This window comes from Argentina anserina, chromosome 2, assembly GCF_933775445.1.
Source record: "Argentina anserina chromosome 2, drPotAnse1.1, whole genome shotgun sequence".
Lineage (NCBI taxonomy): Eukaryota > Viridiplantae > Streptophyta > Magnoliopsida > Rosales > Rosaceae > Argentina > Argentina anserina.
This window is the reverse complement of record NC_065873.1, coordinates 5,473,903-5,489,602: the sequence shown is the minus strand read 5'-3', so window position 1 is coordinate 5,489,602 and position 15,700 is coordinate 5,473,903. Positions and strand designations below refer to the sequence as shown.

The 15,700-nt window shown below is 42.5% G+C and overlaps 2 protein-coding genes across 3 annotated transcripts; both read left to right on the top strand.

Moving 5' to 3' along the window:
• Nucleotides 1-50: 50 nt before the first annotated feature.
• On the top strand, nt 51-3,182 carry LOC126781960 (HVA22-like protein k). The gene is made up of 8 exons (XM_050507092.1): nt 51-147; nt 253-311; nt 418-515; nt 835-886; nt 1,475-1,538; nt 1,849-1,944; nt 2,523-2,595; nt 2,826-3,182. The coding sequence occupies exons 1-8, from the start codon at nt 127-129 to the stop codon at nt 2,936-2,938; spliced, it is 576 nt and encodes a 191-aa protein (XP_050363049.1). The 5' UTR covers nt 51-126; the 3' UTR covers nt 2,939-3,182.
• Nucleotides 3,183-3,247: 65 nt separating this feature from the next.
• LOC126781939 (uncharacterized) lies at nt 3,248-6,669 on the top strand. 2 transcript variants are annotated; one of them, XM_050507063.1, is made up of 2 exons: nt 3,248-3,904; nt 6,159-6,669. In XM_050507063.1, the coding sequence occupies exons 1-2, from the start codon at nt 3,474-3,476 to the stop codon at nt 6,421-6,423; spliced, it is 696 nt and encodes a 231-aa protein (XP_050363020.1). In that variant the 5' UTR covers nt 3,248-3,473; the 3' UTR covers nt 6,424-6,669. The 2 variants fall into 2 exon arrangements, with proteins under 2 accessions (XP_050363020.1, XP_050363021.1); XM_050507064.1 differs by lacking the exon at nt 6,159-6,669 and adding an exon at nt 4,477-4,905.
• The last annotated feature ends 9,031 nt before the right edge of the window (nt 6,670-15,700 follow it).

Here is a 15,700-nt window from a genome sequence, read left to right as displayed (position 1 = left end):
CGAGATGGTTTTCGATGGAAAAAAAAAACTGTACAAAGCTTGAAAAGGTAACCGTGCTATTTGGCAAACTGCAAACACTCGAAAACTGATCGAAAGCCCTCAGAGATTTCAACCCTCTCTTCTTCCATGGCTTTCCCACCAGCCGAGGTCCTCTCTCTCTCTCTCTCTCTCTCTCTCTCTCATGATCCAAGAATCGCTTTCTCAATTTCTCATAATCTTCAAAAATCGTGGCCACGTTTGATTTTCGCGCAGGTCGGATTGGGACTGCTGCTATGCCCTCTCGGCTCCAACGTCATCGTCCGCACTGCTTGGTAAACCTTCCGATTTTCTTTTTTAGGGTTTAGGGTTCTTACGGTGTTTGAATTTACTTGAATTTCGGAATTGAGATATGATTGTTGAGTTGGTGTTTAATTGCAGCTGCTCTGTGGGTGTGGCTTTGCCTGTGTACTCGACTTTCAAAGCTATTGAGAGCAAAGATCGAAAGGAACAGCAGCGAATGCTTCTTTACTGGGCAGGTCTGAATTTCTGATCCCTACTTGTTGTTCTTTTATTGTTTCTTGATTTGAGATTGATAACGCAATCCCTTAGGATCGAATTAGTATTGTTTCATGTTGAGATGACTAGATGAATGCTTAGGCAAACGTCATGGGGTTGTGGTTTTTACTGTGGTGATAACAAGTAAAAAAGACTTAGATTCCCGGGAAGTCGGGTTATTAGGGAGTTTATTGTTTGTTTGTGTTGAAGTTGTACTTGCTAGTTGGAAGAGCATATTTTGATTGTGTTGTGTCTTCATATTTTCTTCATGTTATGTTGATTTTCTGTTGCTACTTGCAGCTTATGGATCTTTCAGTATAGCAGAAGTGTTTGCAGACAGACTTATCTCCTGGTAAAGTGTTCTAATCAATAATTTTTTATGAAAGGAACGACATTATTCTTTCCCAGTTTGTCTTCTGAAGCAGACCATGTGAACCATAAACGTTTAACAAAGACTTGATCAGGGCATTAGTTGGTCAACGATGTGATTAGGGTGTTATGTGAGTTTGTGTTGGATTAGGGTTTTAATAAATTGACTATAACATAATCATGTTGACAGCCCTTCTAATTTGAAGTCAAAATCAGATTACTAGCCTCTTATCTTCTCTCGGCTCTCATTTCCCCTCTTTTTTATTCATTATCTTCGCCTTTTGTTTTTGCCGATATATATTTCTGCTGGCTAGTTGATTTTGTTTGTTTTGATTGTAGATTTTTTTACCAATTGTTTCTTTGCATATATAACACTAGTACATATTTCTCTAAAACTAAATGACCACATCTTCATAATTATTTGTGGTTCAATATTTGTGGATCTATAACCATCTGGACAATGTTAAAGCTGCTCTTTATTCTTCAGTTGGTGGCATTTTAAGTGAGTTGTTTTACTGCTTCCTAAATGAGATACTGAAATCTGATGAAGACACCTGGCTTTCATTTTCAGGGTCCCACTCTACTATCAGATAAAGTTTGCATTTCTCGTTTGGCTACAACTTCCAAGTACAAATGTAAGCATGCTTGTCTACTCTCACTCTGGTTCCTTTTGTTAAATTGCATATCTCTAACTTCATTTTTTAAGATATTAATTATAGGTAAAGATTCTAGCGTATCACGTTTGACTTATCTTAATCTGAGATTATTAGGGGTAATTTGCTCTTTTTCATGTTAAATTCGTGCTTCCTTTTTCTAATACTGACATGGTCATCATATAAGTGAATTCATTTTCTTACCTTATGTGAGTTGACCAGAAAAATAAAGTAGAAAATTGACATTCAGCCATACATTTAAATATAATGACTAATGCTTTCTGTCTAATAGGGGGCAAAGCATCTGTATATGAGGCATTTGGGTCCATTCCTGCGGAGGCATCAAGTTCGACTTGACCAAGTTGTAGAGTATATAAATGCTGAAGCGGTAATTTTTCATCTTTCATTTTCTTATGCAGGGATGCTTGTTTGATATGGTTAATTTGCCTTTTTCCGTTAAGGAAATAGTGATTTAGGAAAAAAACTTGTGTACAAACTAGTATGTACGCGTGCGTCCAAACTCTCATTTATTTACACACTTTGGGAATATAAATACATCACTTTAACCGTTCAAAAGTTTAGTTTATTACTAAAGATCATTTCTGTAAAAGATCAACATAAACAAAAATAGTCTTCATAGTCGATTGCATCAAACAAATGAACGGTTATGGTGAAAGTTAGTAGTCTCATGGACCTGAAATGCACGAGTAAAATGCAAATGTATCACCAAGAATCAAAAGATGAAACTCACTGGTGTGTAATACAATGAATTTTGATCTTGTGCTGCTATCACTGGGGTGGACTAGTTTATTATCTTGCATTAATGAATTTCTTAAGGATTCTTGTGGCACGTTATTTGCATTATGATGCCACTCCATAGGCTTTTGAGGTCTCAAGATATAATTCACATGTACTTCCTTGGTGTGATTTACATTGAGTTGATGTACCGTAATTGTGAATTTGCAGAATAAATTCATCAGTTCACACCAAGAAGAGTTAAAGTTTGCATGGAATCTTATTGTGAAAATTCTGGGCTCAGGTATACTGTATACATCTGTTAGCAAACATTATTGTCATGTTAAGTTTCTCCTCTATGAGTTCCTTCAGCTAATAAATCGAGATAGTATTTGTTACCTTATTTAATATTCTTTAACATATTATGAAGATACATATTGTAGTATTTTATACTTTTTTTTTGAAAAGAATATTTTATACTTTTTGTTGGCAAAAATATGTAACCATGCATTGTTTCGCTATTCTTTGAATCAGCAACTGGACTAGTTAAGGGACTTGTGCACCCGGGACAACAGAAGAAACCAAATCGTGCAATTCGAGGCCGTGGCGAACAAGCTGGAGACTCTGGATCAGACCAAGACGATTAGAGTATTCTTAGCGAGCACTCCCAAAGTTGCATATAGTAGAAGCCAATTGTTAGCTCAGATTTTACTTTTCGATGTTCATTAGATCTTGTAAATATACTTCCCTTGTTTCGTGTGCTTAAAACCTGGAGGTAAACAAATTTCTTTAGGAAACAGCAAATGATTGTATACAGTCTACACTTTGGCATCTGATCGTCTTTCCTTTTGAAAATAGTTTTCAGTTTTGTACATGCTGCGTTTTGAGTTAGGAACTATGTTTGGATGGTACGGTGCTACCTATCGTCTTCTTTGATTATTAATGCGTGGGAGAGGTCGCCTTTAATAGCTGAGCATGGTTTATATGTGCAACCTTAAACTCCATTAAAAAAATTATTTCACTGAATCTGTACATGTGATTTAAATAAAAGAAGTGCGAGAAAAATAAATAAAATTTAAAATAGGTTTCTACTATTGAATTGGGGTATAAATACTTGCACACGCTGTAAAACACAGAGAAACTCTGAGTTGCTCTCCCTCTCTGGCTCTCTCTATCGTTACTATGACCGGTGGCGCCTCCGCTGCGACCACTCCTACTCCGGTGGAGAACCTAACGACGACCACCACTCCCACCGAAACCCCTTCCACCTCCGCCGACTTCGCCTCACACGTGCCGCGGCGAGATGTCCTCCGGCGCCGCTCCCAGAACCTGAAGCAACTGGCGAAATGCTACAGAGACCACTACTGGGCCTTGATGGAGGACCTCAAGATCCACTACCGCGACTACTACTGGAACTACGGCGTCAGCCCCGTCCACGAGAACAACAACAACAACAACGGCGGCGGCGATGGCGACAACGACAAATTCAACCGGCGGTGCTCTTCTATTGGATGTAAATTGACGGCCATGGCGTTGACGAGCTTCTGTCAGCTTCATATTCTATCGGATTCCAAGCAGAGGCTCTACAAGGCCTGCGATTACGTCATCAAGAGGTACATTTACAGATGAAATTCTTCCACGAATTTGTAGATGATTCTAGATGTAGCTGATGACTGAAATTCTTCCATTTTCCATATTCTATTAGGTTGTTATGTTTATAAGAAATACAGATGAAAACAATGTAATCTAGAGCCGAAAAACGACGCGTTTTTATTTTGTAATTGAGTGTTAAAGATGTGCCTAGGATCATGTGAATGGGGGTTTCTAGGACATGTTTGGGGAGAAAAGAGCGTGGGAGGATAGATGGAGCAATTGGATTTTGGGATGTATGGAGTCCTGTAAATGAGAAATGTGAGGCCAATATTAAGGAGGCCAAATCAGTGAGAGGTGGCAAGTGTGGAGTTTGGGTTTTCCGAAGCAGCTTAATTGTTGAATAATCAACAAAGATAATTGTTACGTGTAGACATGAATCTTAGAAGACAGGAAAGTGGATAGCTTACCTGTGTGGAGTTGGTTAAAGACTATCAACATTTTAGGATATGCACTCTGGAGTCTGTTTTTTGAGATTTGGAGTATGTAGGGAGACACTTGGAGGTTGTAAATGAGTGTTTTTGTCAATATGTAGGCCAATCGCCCCAATCTGCAGCAATGATATGCAAGACATATATTCTATACTTCCAAGGAAAGTAATTCGGAAGTTGGAAAGCAGGTCTGCAGAGGGAAGAAGATGCACTTATCAGATGGTTGTTTTCAAGGAGAAATGTGGCCTGCGAATTGGTATATTTGGTTAAGAAAAATCACTCTCCATATGAAGTCGTTGTAAGTCATTTCCATTGGAAGGAGTTATGGCTTGCTGTCACTAGAATCAAAAAGAGATTCGAGTTATTGTTTTTGGTAGGCCATTTCCCAGTGTTATACACTTTTCTGCTCCAGTTCATAGTGCCAAATAAGGGTTAATACACTAAAACTTTACATCCTGCAATAATTTTTTTTTCAACCATAATTGCAGTGATGGCATGTACGGAACGTTTGTGGGTATAGTTGGTGTATGGGAAATTTTGTAGTGGAGGATTATTAGGACTTGTGAGAATATTGGCCGGGAGGAGTGGTGGTTTATTGGGATAAAGTCGCATTTTGGTGCTTGGTACTCCATTTTAAGACCTATTTTATTTCATTTTGGCAGATTTAAGGCTACTTTTCACTTTAGACTCATTGTGCTTTTGAATTTGATTCGGAGTAAGATAATGTCTATTTTTGGTCCTATATTATTTTCTTAGATGCATGGCTACTATGGACAACTTTTCATTAGTAGTTGTACAGAAGTACCTTCTATATGTTGCTTGGTATAACAAGCCCCTTTGCATTCACACAACGGCTGGTGCTAGAGGCCTACTAGTGTCAGTACATCAACATTTATTTTCTTCTCACACGAACACTACCCATTTACTATAGAAGTGGTAATTTTGATATGGGGGCTCATCTTTAATGCCTTGACCCAATGGTTACTATTTATACATTTTCTCTCATTCTTGTCATTTTGAAACCATATATACTTATTGTTAAGCTAGGTGGAGAAGCAAGCCAAAAATAAAGCTGCCAATCACATTTGAGAAAGAGGCACTAATATTATGCCAGAAAGAAAATCTGATTCCTTTTGATTGGAACATTTGAGTTTGCAGATGTGCTGTAGTTTCTTGTTGTTAGTAATGAAAATTGTTGTTTGTTATCCAAATATAACAATAATAACAGTAAAAAAAAGATGAGACTGAGGTAAAGAAAAGCAAAAAATATGCTGACGGAAAACCATTACGTTATGCATCTCTTCTTGTTAGGAAAAAAAAATGATTTGTACTGTGTAGAATTACCGTAATATCTTCATGTAGGTTGAGAGATGTTGAAATATTTACATATAGATATGTGCTATTTGTTTGGTGCTCTACTTTTCGTCCTGTAAAACTCAGCATGGGCAACTACTACTGATTTACAATCTAATATAGGGGAGTAGTAACTAAACCCCAATAGCTAGTTAAAAACTAAAATCAAGTAAAATGTGTTCAGATGTCGGCGTCCACAAATGAATTAAGTTGAAAAGCTGATTTGGAGATAAGGGATGAAAAAGGGCTCTTTGGTCCTAATGGGAGAATTTTTGCTATTGAGAGTAAGCTTGTTGAATTTAAAGTATTTAAGCTGCGTGAGTTCTCTATTTATTTGTATAATTTTGTATTCTCCAAGCCATCAATGAGTAGTAGAATTTGATCTTTTTCAGACAACTATGTCTATTGATCTTACTTGTTGATGTATCTGCAGTGCTCAGGCAGGTCCTATAACATGTGGGAAGCCAATATTGAGATCCAGTACTCCTTCTCTGTGTGCCGTCCACTTCCTAAAGGCTCAGAAGCATGTCACCAGGGCCTTGCGGAAGGCAGGTCTTAATGTGTCCTCATCAAGTAAGCTTGCTCCTAAGTTCCATGTCATAGTGGCAGAATATGTACACCAAATCCAATCCAAGCGAAAAGCTGCACGTGAGGAGAATCGAAGTAAAGTTGCTATTAAGGAAGAACTTGTTGACTGAGCTCCCCAACTACGCCCATGGACGACTAGTTGGTTAAAATACTCTCGCTCTTGCGGATCTTTAGAGCCTCAAGTTTTGGTGATGTGAGGTGCATTAGCCTTGGATCATCCCATGGGATGTGTATGAGTTGCACAACAGTTTGTTCCTTACTCTTTAGTGAAGTTCTTAAAGCTTGTTCCAACTTCCAACAACGTAGACCAAAGACCTTTGTATTTTGCATTTGTAAATTTGATTATTCTTTGATGAGTTTAGGTTTGTATGCATAAATTTCTGGGAAGATGACTGGTTATTTTTTAAAGTTGGATACTGCAGCTTATAGAGTATTGGTATTAAAAGTTACCACTGACGAGACTGTCATAGACTCTAGAGTCTATAGAGGCACCAAGTACTTACAGTTTGGTGAATCTTTTATTTTATTTTTGGAGTAACAGTTTGGTGAATCTTGACATCTTTTTATCTCAGCGGAAAAAAGCTGGATTGCACGGAAACGCAAGAGGGAGTGCGTTTCCCGCTTTCGAAGCGGAACCACTACGGAACCGCGCCGGAAACGGTCGGAAACGCACGGATTTGCGATTCCAGAAAAGGGGGTTATAGAAACGCAGAGGAAACGCACGCTTCCGAAATGAAAGCGCGCGCTTCTGATCAAGTAAGGGTTTCTTAGTCTTTCCTCATTCATTTCGGGTTAGACCTACCATTCCGCCGAATCGCCAAACCATTTCGACATATTGTGATTCTCTTACTGCATCTCGACCTCTATCTTGATCCCTCCGATTCTCCGACGCCTCAAATAGGTTCAGTCTCCACCGAGAAGTGCCCATTTCTGGTGACCACTTGGATTTTCCATCTCGGCTCTCAAGCTTGAAGGTACTGACTTCATTTTTAGATTTATCCCATCGCATACTCTTCTATTGAGCTTCCTTTGATTGTACTGGTGATTGAGATTCGTTTGATTTTATTGCTCTTATATGTTTGAAAAAAGCATCTTGTTTGAAATTACTTAATTGTACAATTATCTAGCAAATTCTCCTAAATTTGTCTTTTTCGGGTGTAATTTACTGAATTGTCCAACTAAGGTAGTTAACCCATGGACAATTTGGTAAACATCCTTCATTTTAAATGCTATATGTGCCACACTGCCACTTTGTGGAGGATCAGCAATTCAGCACATTTCCAAGCTTGTTCCAAGTTCCTCCTTCCCAGACTAAAGGCCGAACTCTTTTTGTGGTACGGTTTTCTTTGTTCATTTCCAATTTATTTCTTAGAGAACACCTGTATTGTGCAATTATATCTACTCTTTGATCAATTTGAGATTTTTTAATGTCATATAAACTTGCTGTTCAGTTATTTTGTGGAATTTTCATTAGCATTTTGTGAATTTGGGATGTTGATCTGTTTCATAATTTTAAGTACATGTGTTTTCTACATTTACAAACAAAAGGAATTATTAAACATTACAAATGGACAGTTGAAGAAGATGAATCCTTGTGCGAGTCCATGAGCATGGGTTTAGACTATATAGAAGCTGCTAGAAGGCTGCCACAGAGAGCCAATGTCAAAATAAAACCGATTTGCAGCAAAAACAGGTGGAACGTAGTCTTAAACCCTGCCGGCAAGAAACGATTATCTATCCAGGATAAGAAGAATGTGAAAAAGTCTTTTGCCCAAAACTGCAAGCACTGGCGTAAGATTGCAGAGGAGGTAATTACTTGTCAACAATTGTAATTAAGTAACCAAATGCCTACTTAGGAATTAATGCTCAAATGCAATATTATGCCTCATTGTATTCAATATATGTATTTCAGATTTTCAGACCGGAATATGCTATAGCGATGTCAAGAACTACCAGGGCCGGCCCTTTGTGCATGGAGGCTCAAGGCAAAATTTTTTTTTGGAGGCCCCAAAATAAAAATGCTCAAAAAAAAGAAAAGCCTGTTCCGGGAGAATTACTATTCTACCCTTATGTGTGTCTTAGCCTAATAGGTTTCCTGTTAGGAGATAGATTAGCATTTCCGTAGTAGATTAGGACTCCGAATCCTACGGGATTGTGGTGTTGTAAATGCCTATATATAGGCCCCCATATCATTCAATAATATACAAGTATTTCATCCTCAAACACGTTATCAGCACGAAGCCCTAAAACCCTGAATCTTTTAGAGCCTTCCGAAATTTTTTCTTCTTCCCTTCCTCCGCTGCCAAAAGCCTCCTGCCGCCGCCGCAACTCCCTGCCGCCGCATCCTCTTGCCGCCGCCGCAGCCCCTGCCTGCCCTCGCAGCCCCTGCCCTCGTAGCCCCTGCCCTCGCAAGCCCCGCAGCCCTGCAGCCCCGCAGCCCCGCAGCCCTGCAGCCCCGCAGCCCCGCAGCCCTGCAGCCCCGCAGCCCTGCAGCCCTGCAGCCCCGCAGCCCCGCAGCCCTGCAGCCCCGCAGCGCTTCCTCTGCATTCGCTCCGCAAAGAAATCTTTTTGCCCCGCAAGTTCCCGCATCAAATCACTCAAAATTGCTCCTCCCGCATATTCACCCAAGAGACGTGAAAGTCACAAGCAAGGACTTCGCTCAAGAGAAGCTACTCCCGTATACTACAAACCTCCCAAGGTAAATTTTTATAAACGTTCCCGCTTTTGAACGTATATATATATTATATCGGGCGCTATTAGCCTTCTTCTTGTCTTAATTCCGGCCTTTCTTATAACGCCGATGAGACTATAGAGGGATGGGTTTCCCCTCTTGTTCGATGTTTTCTGTGTGACGGTCCTGGGGGAGTCACGATTGTTTTGAAAGGGAAGTTAATCGATTTTCGTGTGGTCGCCTGAGTGCACCGCTGTTTTGGGTGCGATCATGAGTATCGCCGCTTGCATCGATTTTTCTTGTGACCATATACGTCACCCCTTCTAATTCCTATTATACTTGAATCTAATCGATTATGTATTCGTGTTTGTAAATGTCATCGCCATCTCGACCGGAATTTGGCCTTCTTGATCTAGAAGGAAAGGAATACCACCGCTGGGTTTCCGACATGGAACTCGCGTTCGAGAGCCGAGGGATTGAAGACATGTTTGCCGACCCTCCTGCTGATTTCCCACCTATGGCTAAGACTCAGACTCTCATCTTTATGAGACGTCACATCCATGCAACTCTCAAGAGGCAATACTTGAACGTAAAAGATCCTAAAGAATTATGGACAAACTACGCTTGCGGTACAACAACGTTCATGATAAGCTTCTTCCTGAATTGACCGTTAGATGGGACAACATCCGTCTATTGGACTATAAGAGAGTGGATGATTTCAATCAGGATATGCTATGCTTGCAATCCGATCTTGGCACCATTGGTGTCATCAAGACTGACCTAGATCTTCTCAATAAAACATTGGATACGTTTCCAATCAACTATGAGGTTCAAGCTCATACGTACCGCACTCATGTAGAAGAAGGGAAGATCCGTCTTTTGCCGACTTAATGACACTCTTAGCTAAGAAGGAGAGACATTCTGAGATTCTCCTCAACAACAACAATAGACCTGTTGGCACTAAAAGAATTTCTACGCCACAGTCTAACTATGGGAAAGCTCCTAAGCAAAAGAATCAATCAAGGAACGCTCCATATCAGCACCAAAATAACAACTCTCGTGGTGGGAGGCAACAAAGCCGACCTCGGCCTCGGTCCAATACATGGACCCGTGATGGTGGCGGCGCCGCACCCTCAGGGGGAGGCCGTCCCCGTCCCACACTCCAAGGAGGCCGTGCGCCTCCTAATGCCTCCACTTCCGGTAATGGCAAGTCTCCATGCTTCAAATGTGGCTCCTTTAAGCACTTTAATCGCGATTGTCGCGCTAGCAAAGAGATGATCAAGGCTTACTCCGCCTACAAGAAGTTTCTACAACCCGAATCGAATCATGTGGATGAGGACCATGAGATCGAGACTCACCATATCTCCATGAAACCCGAGCCCCTTGCTTCTAAAGCTAGGCCTCCGGTTGGTACCATGGATACTCCCGACTTTGATTAGTCGTTTTAGCTTCTTTAGCTTTATGATTCAAGTATTGTTATGGCCGACCGCCATTGTTATTTTCATTGACTTTGTAATAGTCTTTTGAATTTGGAATTAGAAGTTCATGTGTGATGTATTAAAGATTGGCATTCAATAAAATTTCTCAACTCTTGCTTACAAGACGATCTCTTTGAGAATTTTATTTATCCGACACTTAGCATGATGATCAACGTGTGCAACTCACGTGGTTTTTAAATTGGACGCTTTTTGGGTCACATGGGACCCCAATAGCACTACATTGTGAATTTGGAACTTAAAATTCGGAAAACGAACCTCGGAACGTCGAAAACGACGTCGTTTTGCCTTGGCCGGCCCCGGTTACTATTCCGGCGTTTCCGGCACGTTTTGCCGGCGTATTCGCCGTCTTACGGCCATTTCCCGGCGTTTCCGGCACCGCCACTCGGCTCCTGCCGGCGTCCCCTGTCGGACCTGAAGTCCCGGCCTCCATACCGGCCAGTTTCGACAGCCGCCGACCGGTTTTTCCGGCAATAGGTGCCGCCGGTTTTCCACCGAGTTTTTCGACGATTTTTTCGTCGTTTTCTCGTGATTCTTCCGGCATATTGCAGCAGCCCCTGCTGCCACGTTTTCCTCGTCCAAAATTCACCCGGTTTTGAGTTCTTTTAACATGGTTTTCCGGTTTGTTTTTCAGGTTTTCTCCAAGTCCGTTATATGCACTCACCGGTACTCTTTGTGTGTGTTTTCCACACCATTATTGGATGGTTTCTACCACCCTCGTTTACTGTTTGGTATTTCACTGCTTCAATACCATGATTTCCAACTCTTTAGTTGAAGAATGTAGTACTATTGCCATGTGATACATTCGATGGAATCGCGCTTTGTTCCGATTCCCTTTCTTACAATATCCTACGCCGTATTGTATAGAATTTTTCCCGTGTCGCTGACTCTCTTAATTGTCATTTTGTAGATGTCCCGCGGTGAAATCGAATGTCTAGCTGATTGCGGAACCACCCACACTGTCCTACGGCACAGGCAGTTGTTCACGGATCTAGTGTTTTCGACTTCTTCGATGACTACAATGATTGGCTCGAAATCCATCATTTAAGGAAGAGGCACTGCTTCTTTCATGTTGCCTAATGGTACAACTCTTAACGTCGTCGATGCTCTTTATGCGCCGAAGTCTCCCCGTACCTTGCTAAGTTTTAAGGACATACGTGCCAATGGTTTTCACCTCGATACTTATGTTGAGAATGGAGAGGAATATCTTTGCGTTACCTCTGAGAAAGCAGGCCATCGCCGCATCTTAGAGAAGATGAAGAGTCTTGGGAATAGTTTGTATCTTACTTCCATTCGGATCTTTGAATCATATGCGGTTGAACGCAACTTTTGTGATTCGGACTCTTATATGCTTTGGCATGCCCGTCTCGGGCACCCTGGACGTGATATGATGATTAGAATTCTTAAGAATTCACATGGTCATCCATTTTTCAAGTCCCGGAAGCGATTGGAGGATCACCTCACCCGTGCTCCGCACGGTGAGGCCGTGCCGACCCATGCACCGCATGGTGAGGCCGAGCATGCCTCACTCGGCAGCTCCACGGCTTTCATGCCGTCGGTGGCGGCATCCCCTCCTTCACAGGAGCTTGTGATGCCTCCCGTGCTTTCACATGCCTCCATGGCAATTTCTGATGCCCATCGCTCGTTTTGCAAAGCTTGTTCTCTTGCTAAATTTCAAGGAAGTCCTTCTTTTGCTAAGGCTTCAACCGAGAACATTCCATTCTTACAACATATCCAAGGTGACATTTGTGGACCTATTCAACCAGAATGTGGACCTTTTTGATATTTTATGGTATTGGTTGATGCATCGACGCGTTGGTCACACGTCGCATTGCTATCCACAAGGAATGCTGCATTTGCTAAGTTATTAGCTGAGATAATCAAACTTCGGGCTCACCACCCCGATTATACTATCAAATCCATTCGTTTGGATAATGCTGGAGAATTCACCTCCAAAACTTTTGATGATTACTGCATGTCTATTGGGATCGAAGTTGAACATCCCGTTCCTCATGTTCATTCACAGAACGGTCTAGCAGAGGCTACCATCAAGCGTATTCAGCTTGTTGCTCGGGCAATGGTTATGGGTACTAACCTGCCGGTCTCTGCGTGGGGATATGCAGTGTTGCATGCAGCGACACTTATTCGTTTCCGACCCGCGGCTAACCAAGCGTTTAGTGTGTACCAGATGGTAACTGGTTACGAACCCAATATTTCACACTTACGCATATTTGGTTGCGCTGTTTATGTGCCTATTACGCCTCCGCTGCGTACTAAGATGGGTCCTCAGAGACGATTAGGTATCTATGTTGGCTATAATTCCACAACGATTGTCCGCTACTTATAACCAACCACCGGAGATCTCTTTACTGCAAGATTTGCAGATTGTCACTTTGATGAGACATGCTTCCCGTCGTTAGGGGGAGATGGGAATGTTATCATTCCAAATGAACGTCAGGAATTGACGTGGTGTGTCCCCACTATGTCTCATTATGATCCCCGCACTGTTCAAAGTGAGTTAGAAGTGCAACGCATTATCGACCTCCAGAAAGTCGCGGATTCGATGCCCGACGGCTTTGTAGATATTGCTAAAGTGACGAGATCAAACATACCCGCTGCGAACGTACCAGCACGGTTGGATGTCCCGAAATACGGGCGTGGAAGACAAGCTCCTGGACCTAGCAACGTTGGCACCGCCCCTGACAGTGGGACGGAGGCCGACGGCGGCACCACCGTACGCCGTGGTGTTGCCGGCGCCCCTTGTGGCGACGATGCTGAGATGGCCCAGCATGGAGCAGCTTCGGCCTCGGCTCCTCAAAGAAAAAGGGGGAGACCGATAAACTCTAGGGATTCAAAACCTAGAAAGAAGCGAATGGCTAAGGCACAGCGCGTCATCAACGATGAATCACCATCGTATGAAGTTGTCTCTGATTACAGTTATGTCCATGAATCAACTAAAGTGTTTCCGTGTGACGCTATGGAACCTTGTTTGATGCCAGAGAACAACGAAATCTCAGTGAACTACACAAGTGAGCAGTCGGTCCGAAACCGAGCCACTACATGCATTGATGACGTTTTCGCTTATTCCGTCGCACTTGAGATCATATCTGAAGACGACGTTGAACCTCGCTCTGTAGCTGAATGCGAATACAGAGCAGATTGGCCGAAGTGGAAGGAAGCAATCCAGGCAGAACTTGACTCATTAGCGAAGCGAGAAGTCTTCGGAAAGGTTGAATTGACTCCAAGAGATGTCAAACCCGTTGGACATAAATGGGTCTTCGTTCGTAAGCGTAATGAGATGAACGAGATCGTGCGTTATAAGGCAAGACTCGTGACACAAGGATTCTCACAACGACCTGGTATTGACTATGAAGAGACTTATTCTCCTGTTATGGACATCATTACCTTCCGCTACCTTATTAGTCTGGTAGTGTCTGAAAGACTAAACATGCAGCTTATGGATGTGGTCACAGCTTATTTCTATGGGGATCTTGACGCAGAGATATACATGAAAGCTCCTGAGGGACTACCTTTACTTCCATCAAGTGCCTCCAGACCACGGAGTGCTCATGCAGTCAGATTACGTCGTTCATTGTACGGGTTAAAGCAATCCGGAAGAATGTGGTACAATCGGTTGCATCAATACTTGGTGAGAAGGGGTTACAAGAATGATGAACTATGCCCATGCGTGTTCATACGAAAGACAAATTCCGGATTCGTCATCGTTGCGGTCTACGTTGATGACATGAACATAATCGGTACTCTTGATGAGATTGAAGAGACCGTGTCTTATCTGAAGTCGGAATTTGAGATGAAAGACCTAGGGAAGACGAAATTCTGTCTCGGCCTTGAGCTTGTGCATAGGGCCGACGGCATCTTAATGCATCAGTCAAATTACACGCAGAAGATGCTTCGACGTTTCAATATGGATCTATGCAGTCCATTGTCTACTCCCATGGTCGTCCGAAGTCTAGATATCAAGAAGGATCCCTTCTGTCCTAAAGAGGATGATGAAGACGTTCTTGGTCTTGAAGTTCCATACCTTAGTGCGATTGGGGCACTATTGTATCTTGCTCAATGCACTAGACCGGACATATCTTTCGCAGTGAACTTATTGGCTAGATTTAGCTCCGCACCTACGCTACGTCATTGGAATGGAATCAAGCATTTGTTTCGATACTTGAAAGGTTCCCTTGACATGAGATTGTTCTACCCCTATTGCAGAGAGAACACCGCCACGGTATCTCCCCACACCACCGCCGTCGCCGACCCCGGCCTTGCTGCCGTACACCGCAGCGACGCCGCCGGCCGTTATGGCGTGGAGACCGTGCGCAGTGCCGAGAGCAGCAACCGGTCCCGTGCAGCTCTTTCCCCCGATGCAAAGACTCCAAACAACTTGTTAGTTGGTTATGCCGACGCAGGGTACCTCTCTGACCCTCACAAGGCTCGTTCTCAAACCGGTTATGTGTTTACCATTGGGAATACGGCGATATCTTGGAGATCCACAAAGCAATCTCTTGTTGCTACTTCTTCGAATCACGCGGAGATCATCGCTCTCCATGAAGCAGTGAAAGAATGTGTTTGGCTACGATCACTTGTTCGCCATATTCGTGATTCTTGTGGATTAGTCTCTACAACTGATCAACCTACGTGCATTTATGAAGATAATGCTGCTTGCATAGAGCAGACGAAGTTAGGTTTCATCAAGGGAGACAACACCAAGCATATTTCGCCTAAGTTCTTCTACAACGTTCAACAACAGAAGTTCTTGAATGTTCAGATCAATCAAGTGAGTTCAGAATCCAATGTTGCGGATTTGTTCACCAAGTCTTTGCCTAAATCTACTTTTGTGAAACATGTGAAGAGCATTGGCATGCGTCGTTTATCGGAACACTAGAGTTTGGTAGACTTCAGGGGGAGTCTACATCACATGTTAAGATCCTTAAGTAGTTGGTGCGTTGTGCTCTTTTTCCCTTCGATCAAGCTTTTGTTTTACCCAATAGGTTTTTGTTTTGCTTGACAAGGTTTTTACCGAGGCAACGATGTGTGCACCATGCAACCTAGGCATGCGACACAAGGGGGAGTGTTCCGGGAGAATTACTATTCTACCCTTATGTGTGTCTTAGCCTAATAGGTTTCTTGTTAGGAGATAGATTAGCATCTCCGTAGTAGATTAGGACTCCGAATCCTACGAGATTGTGGTGTTGTAAATGCCTATAT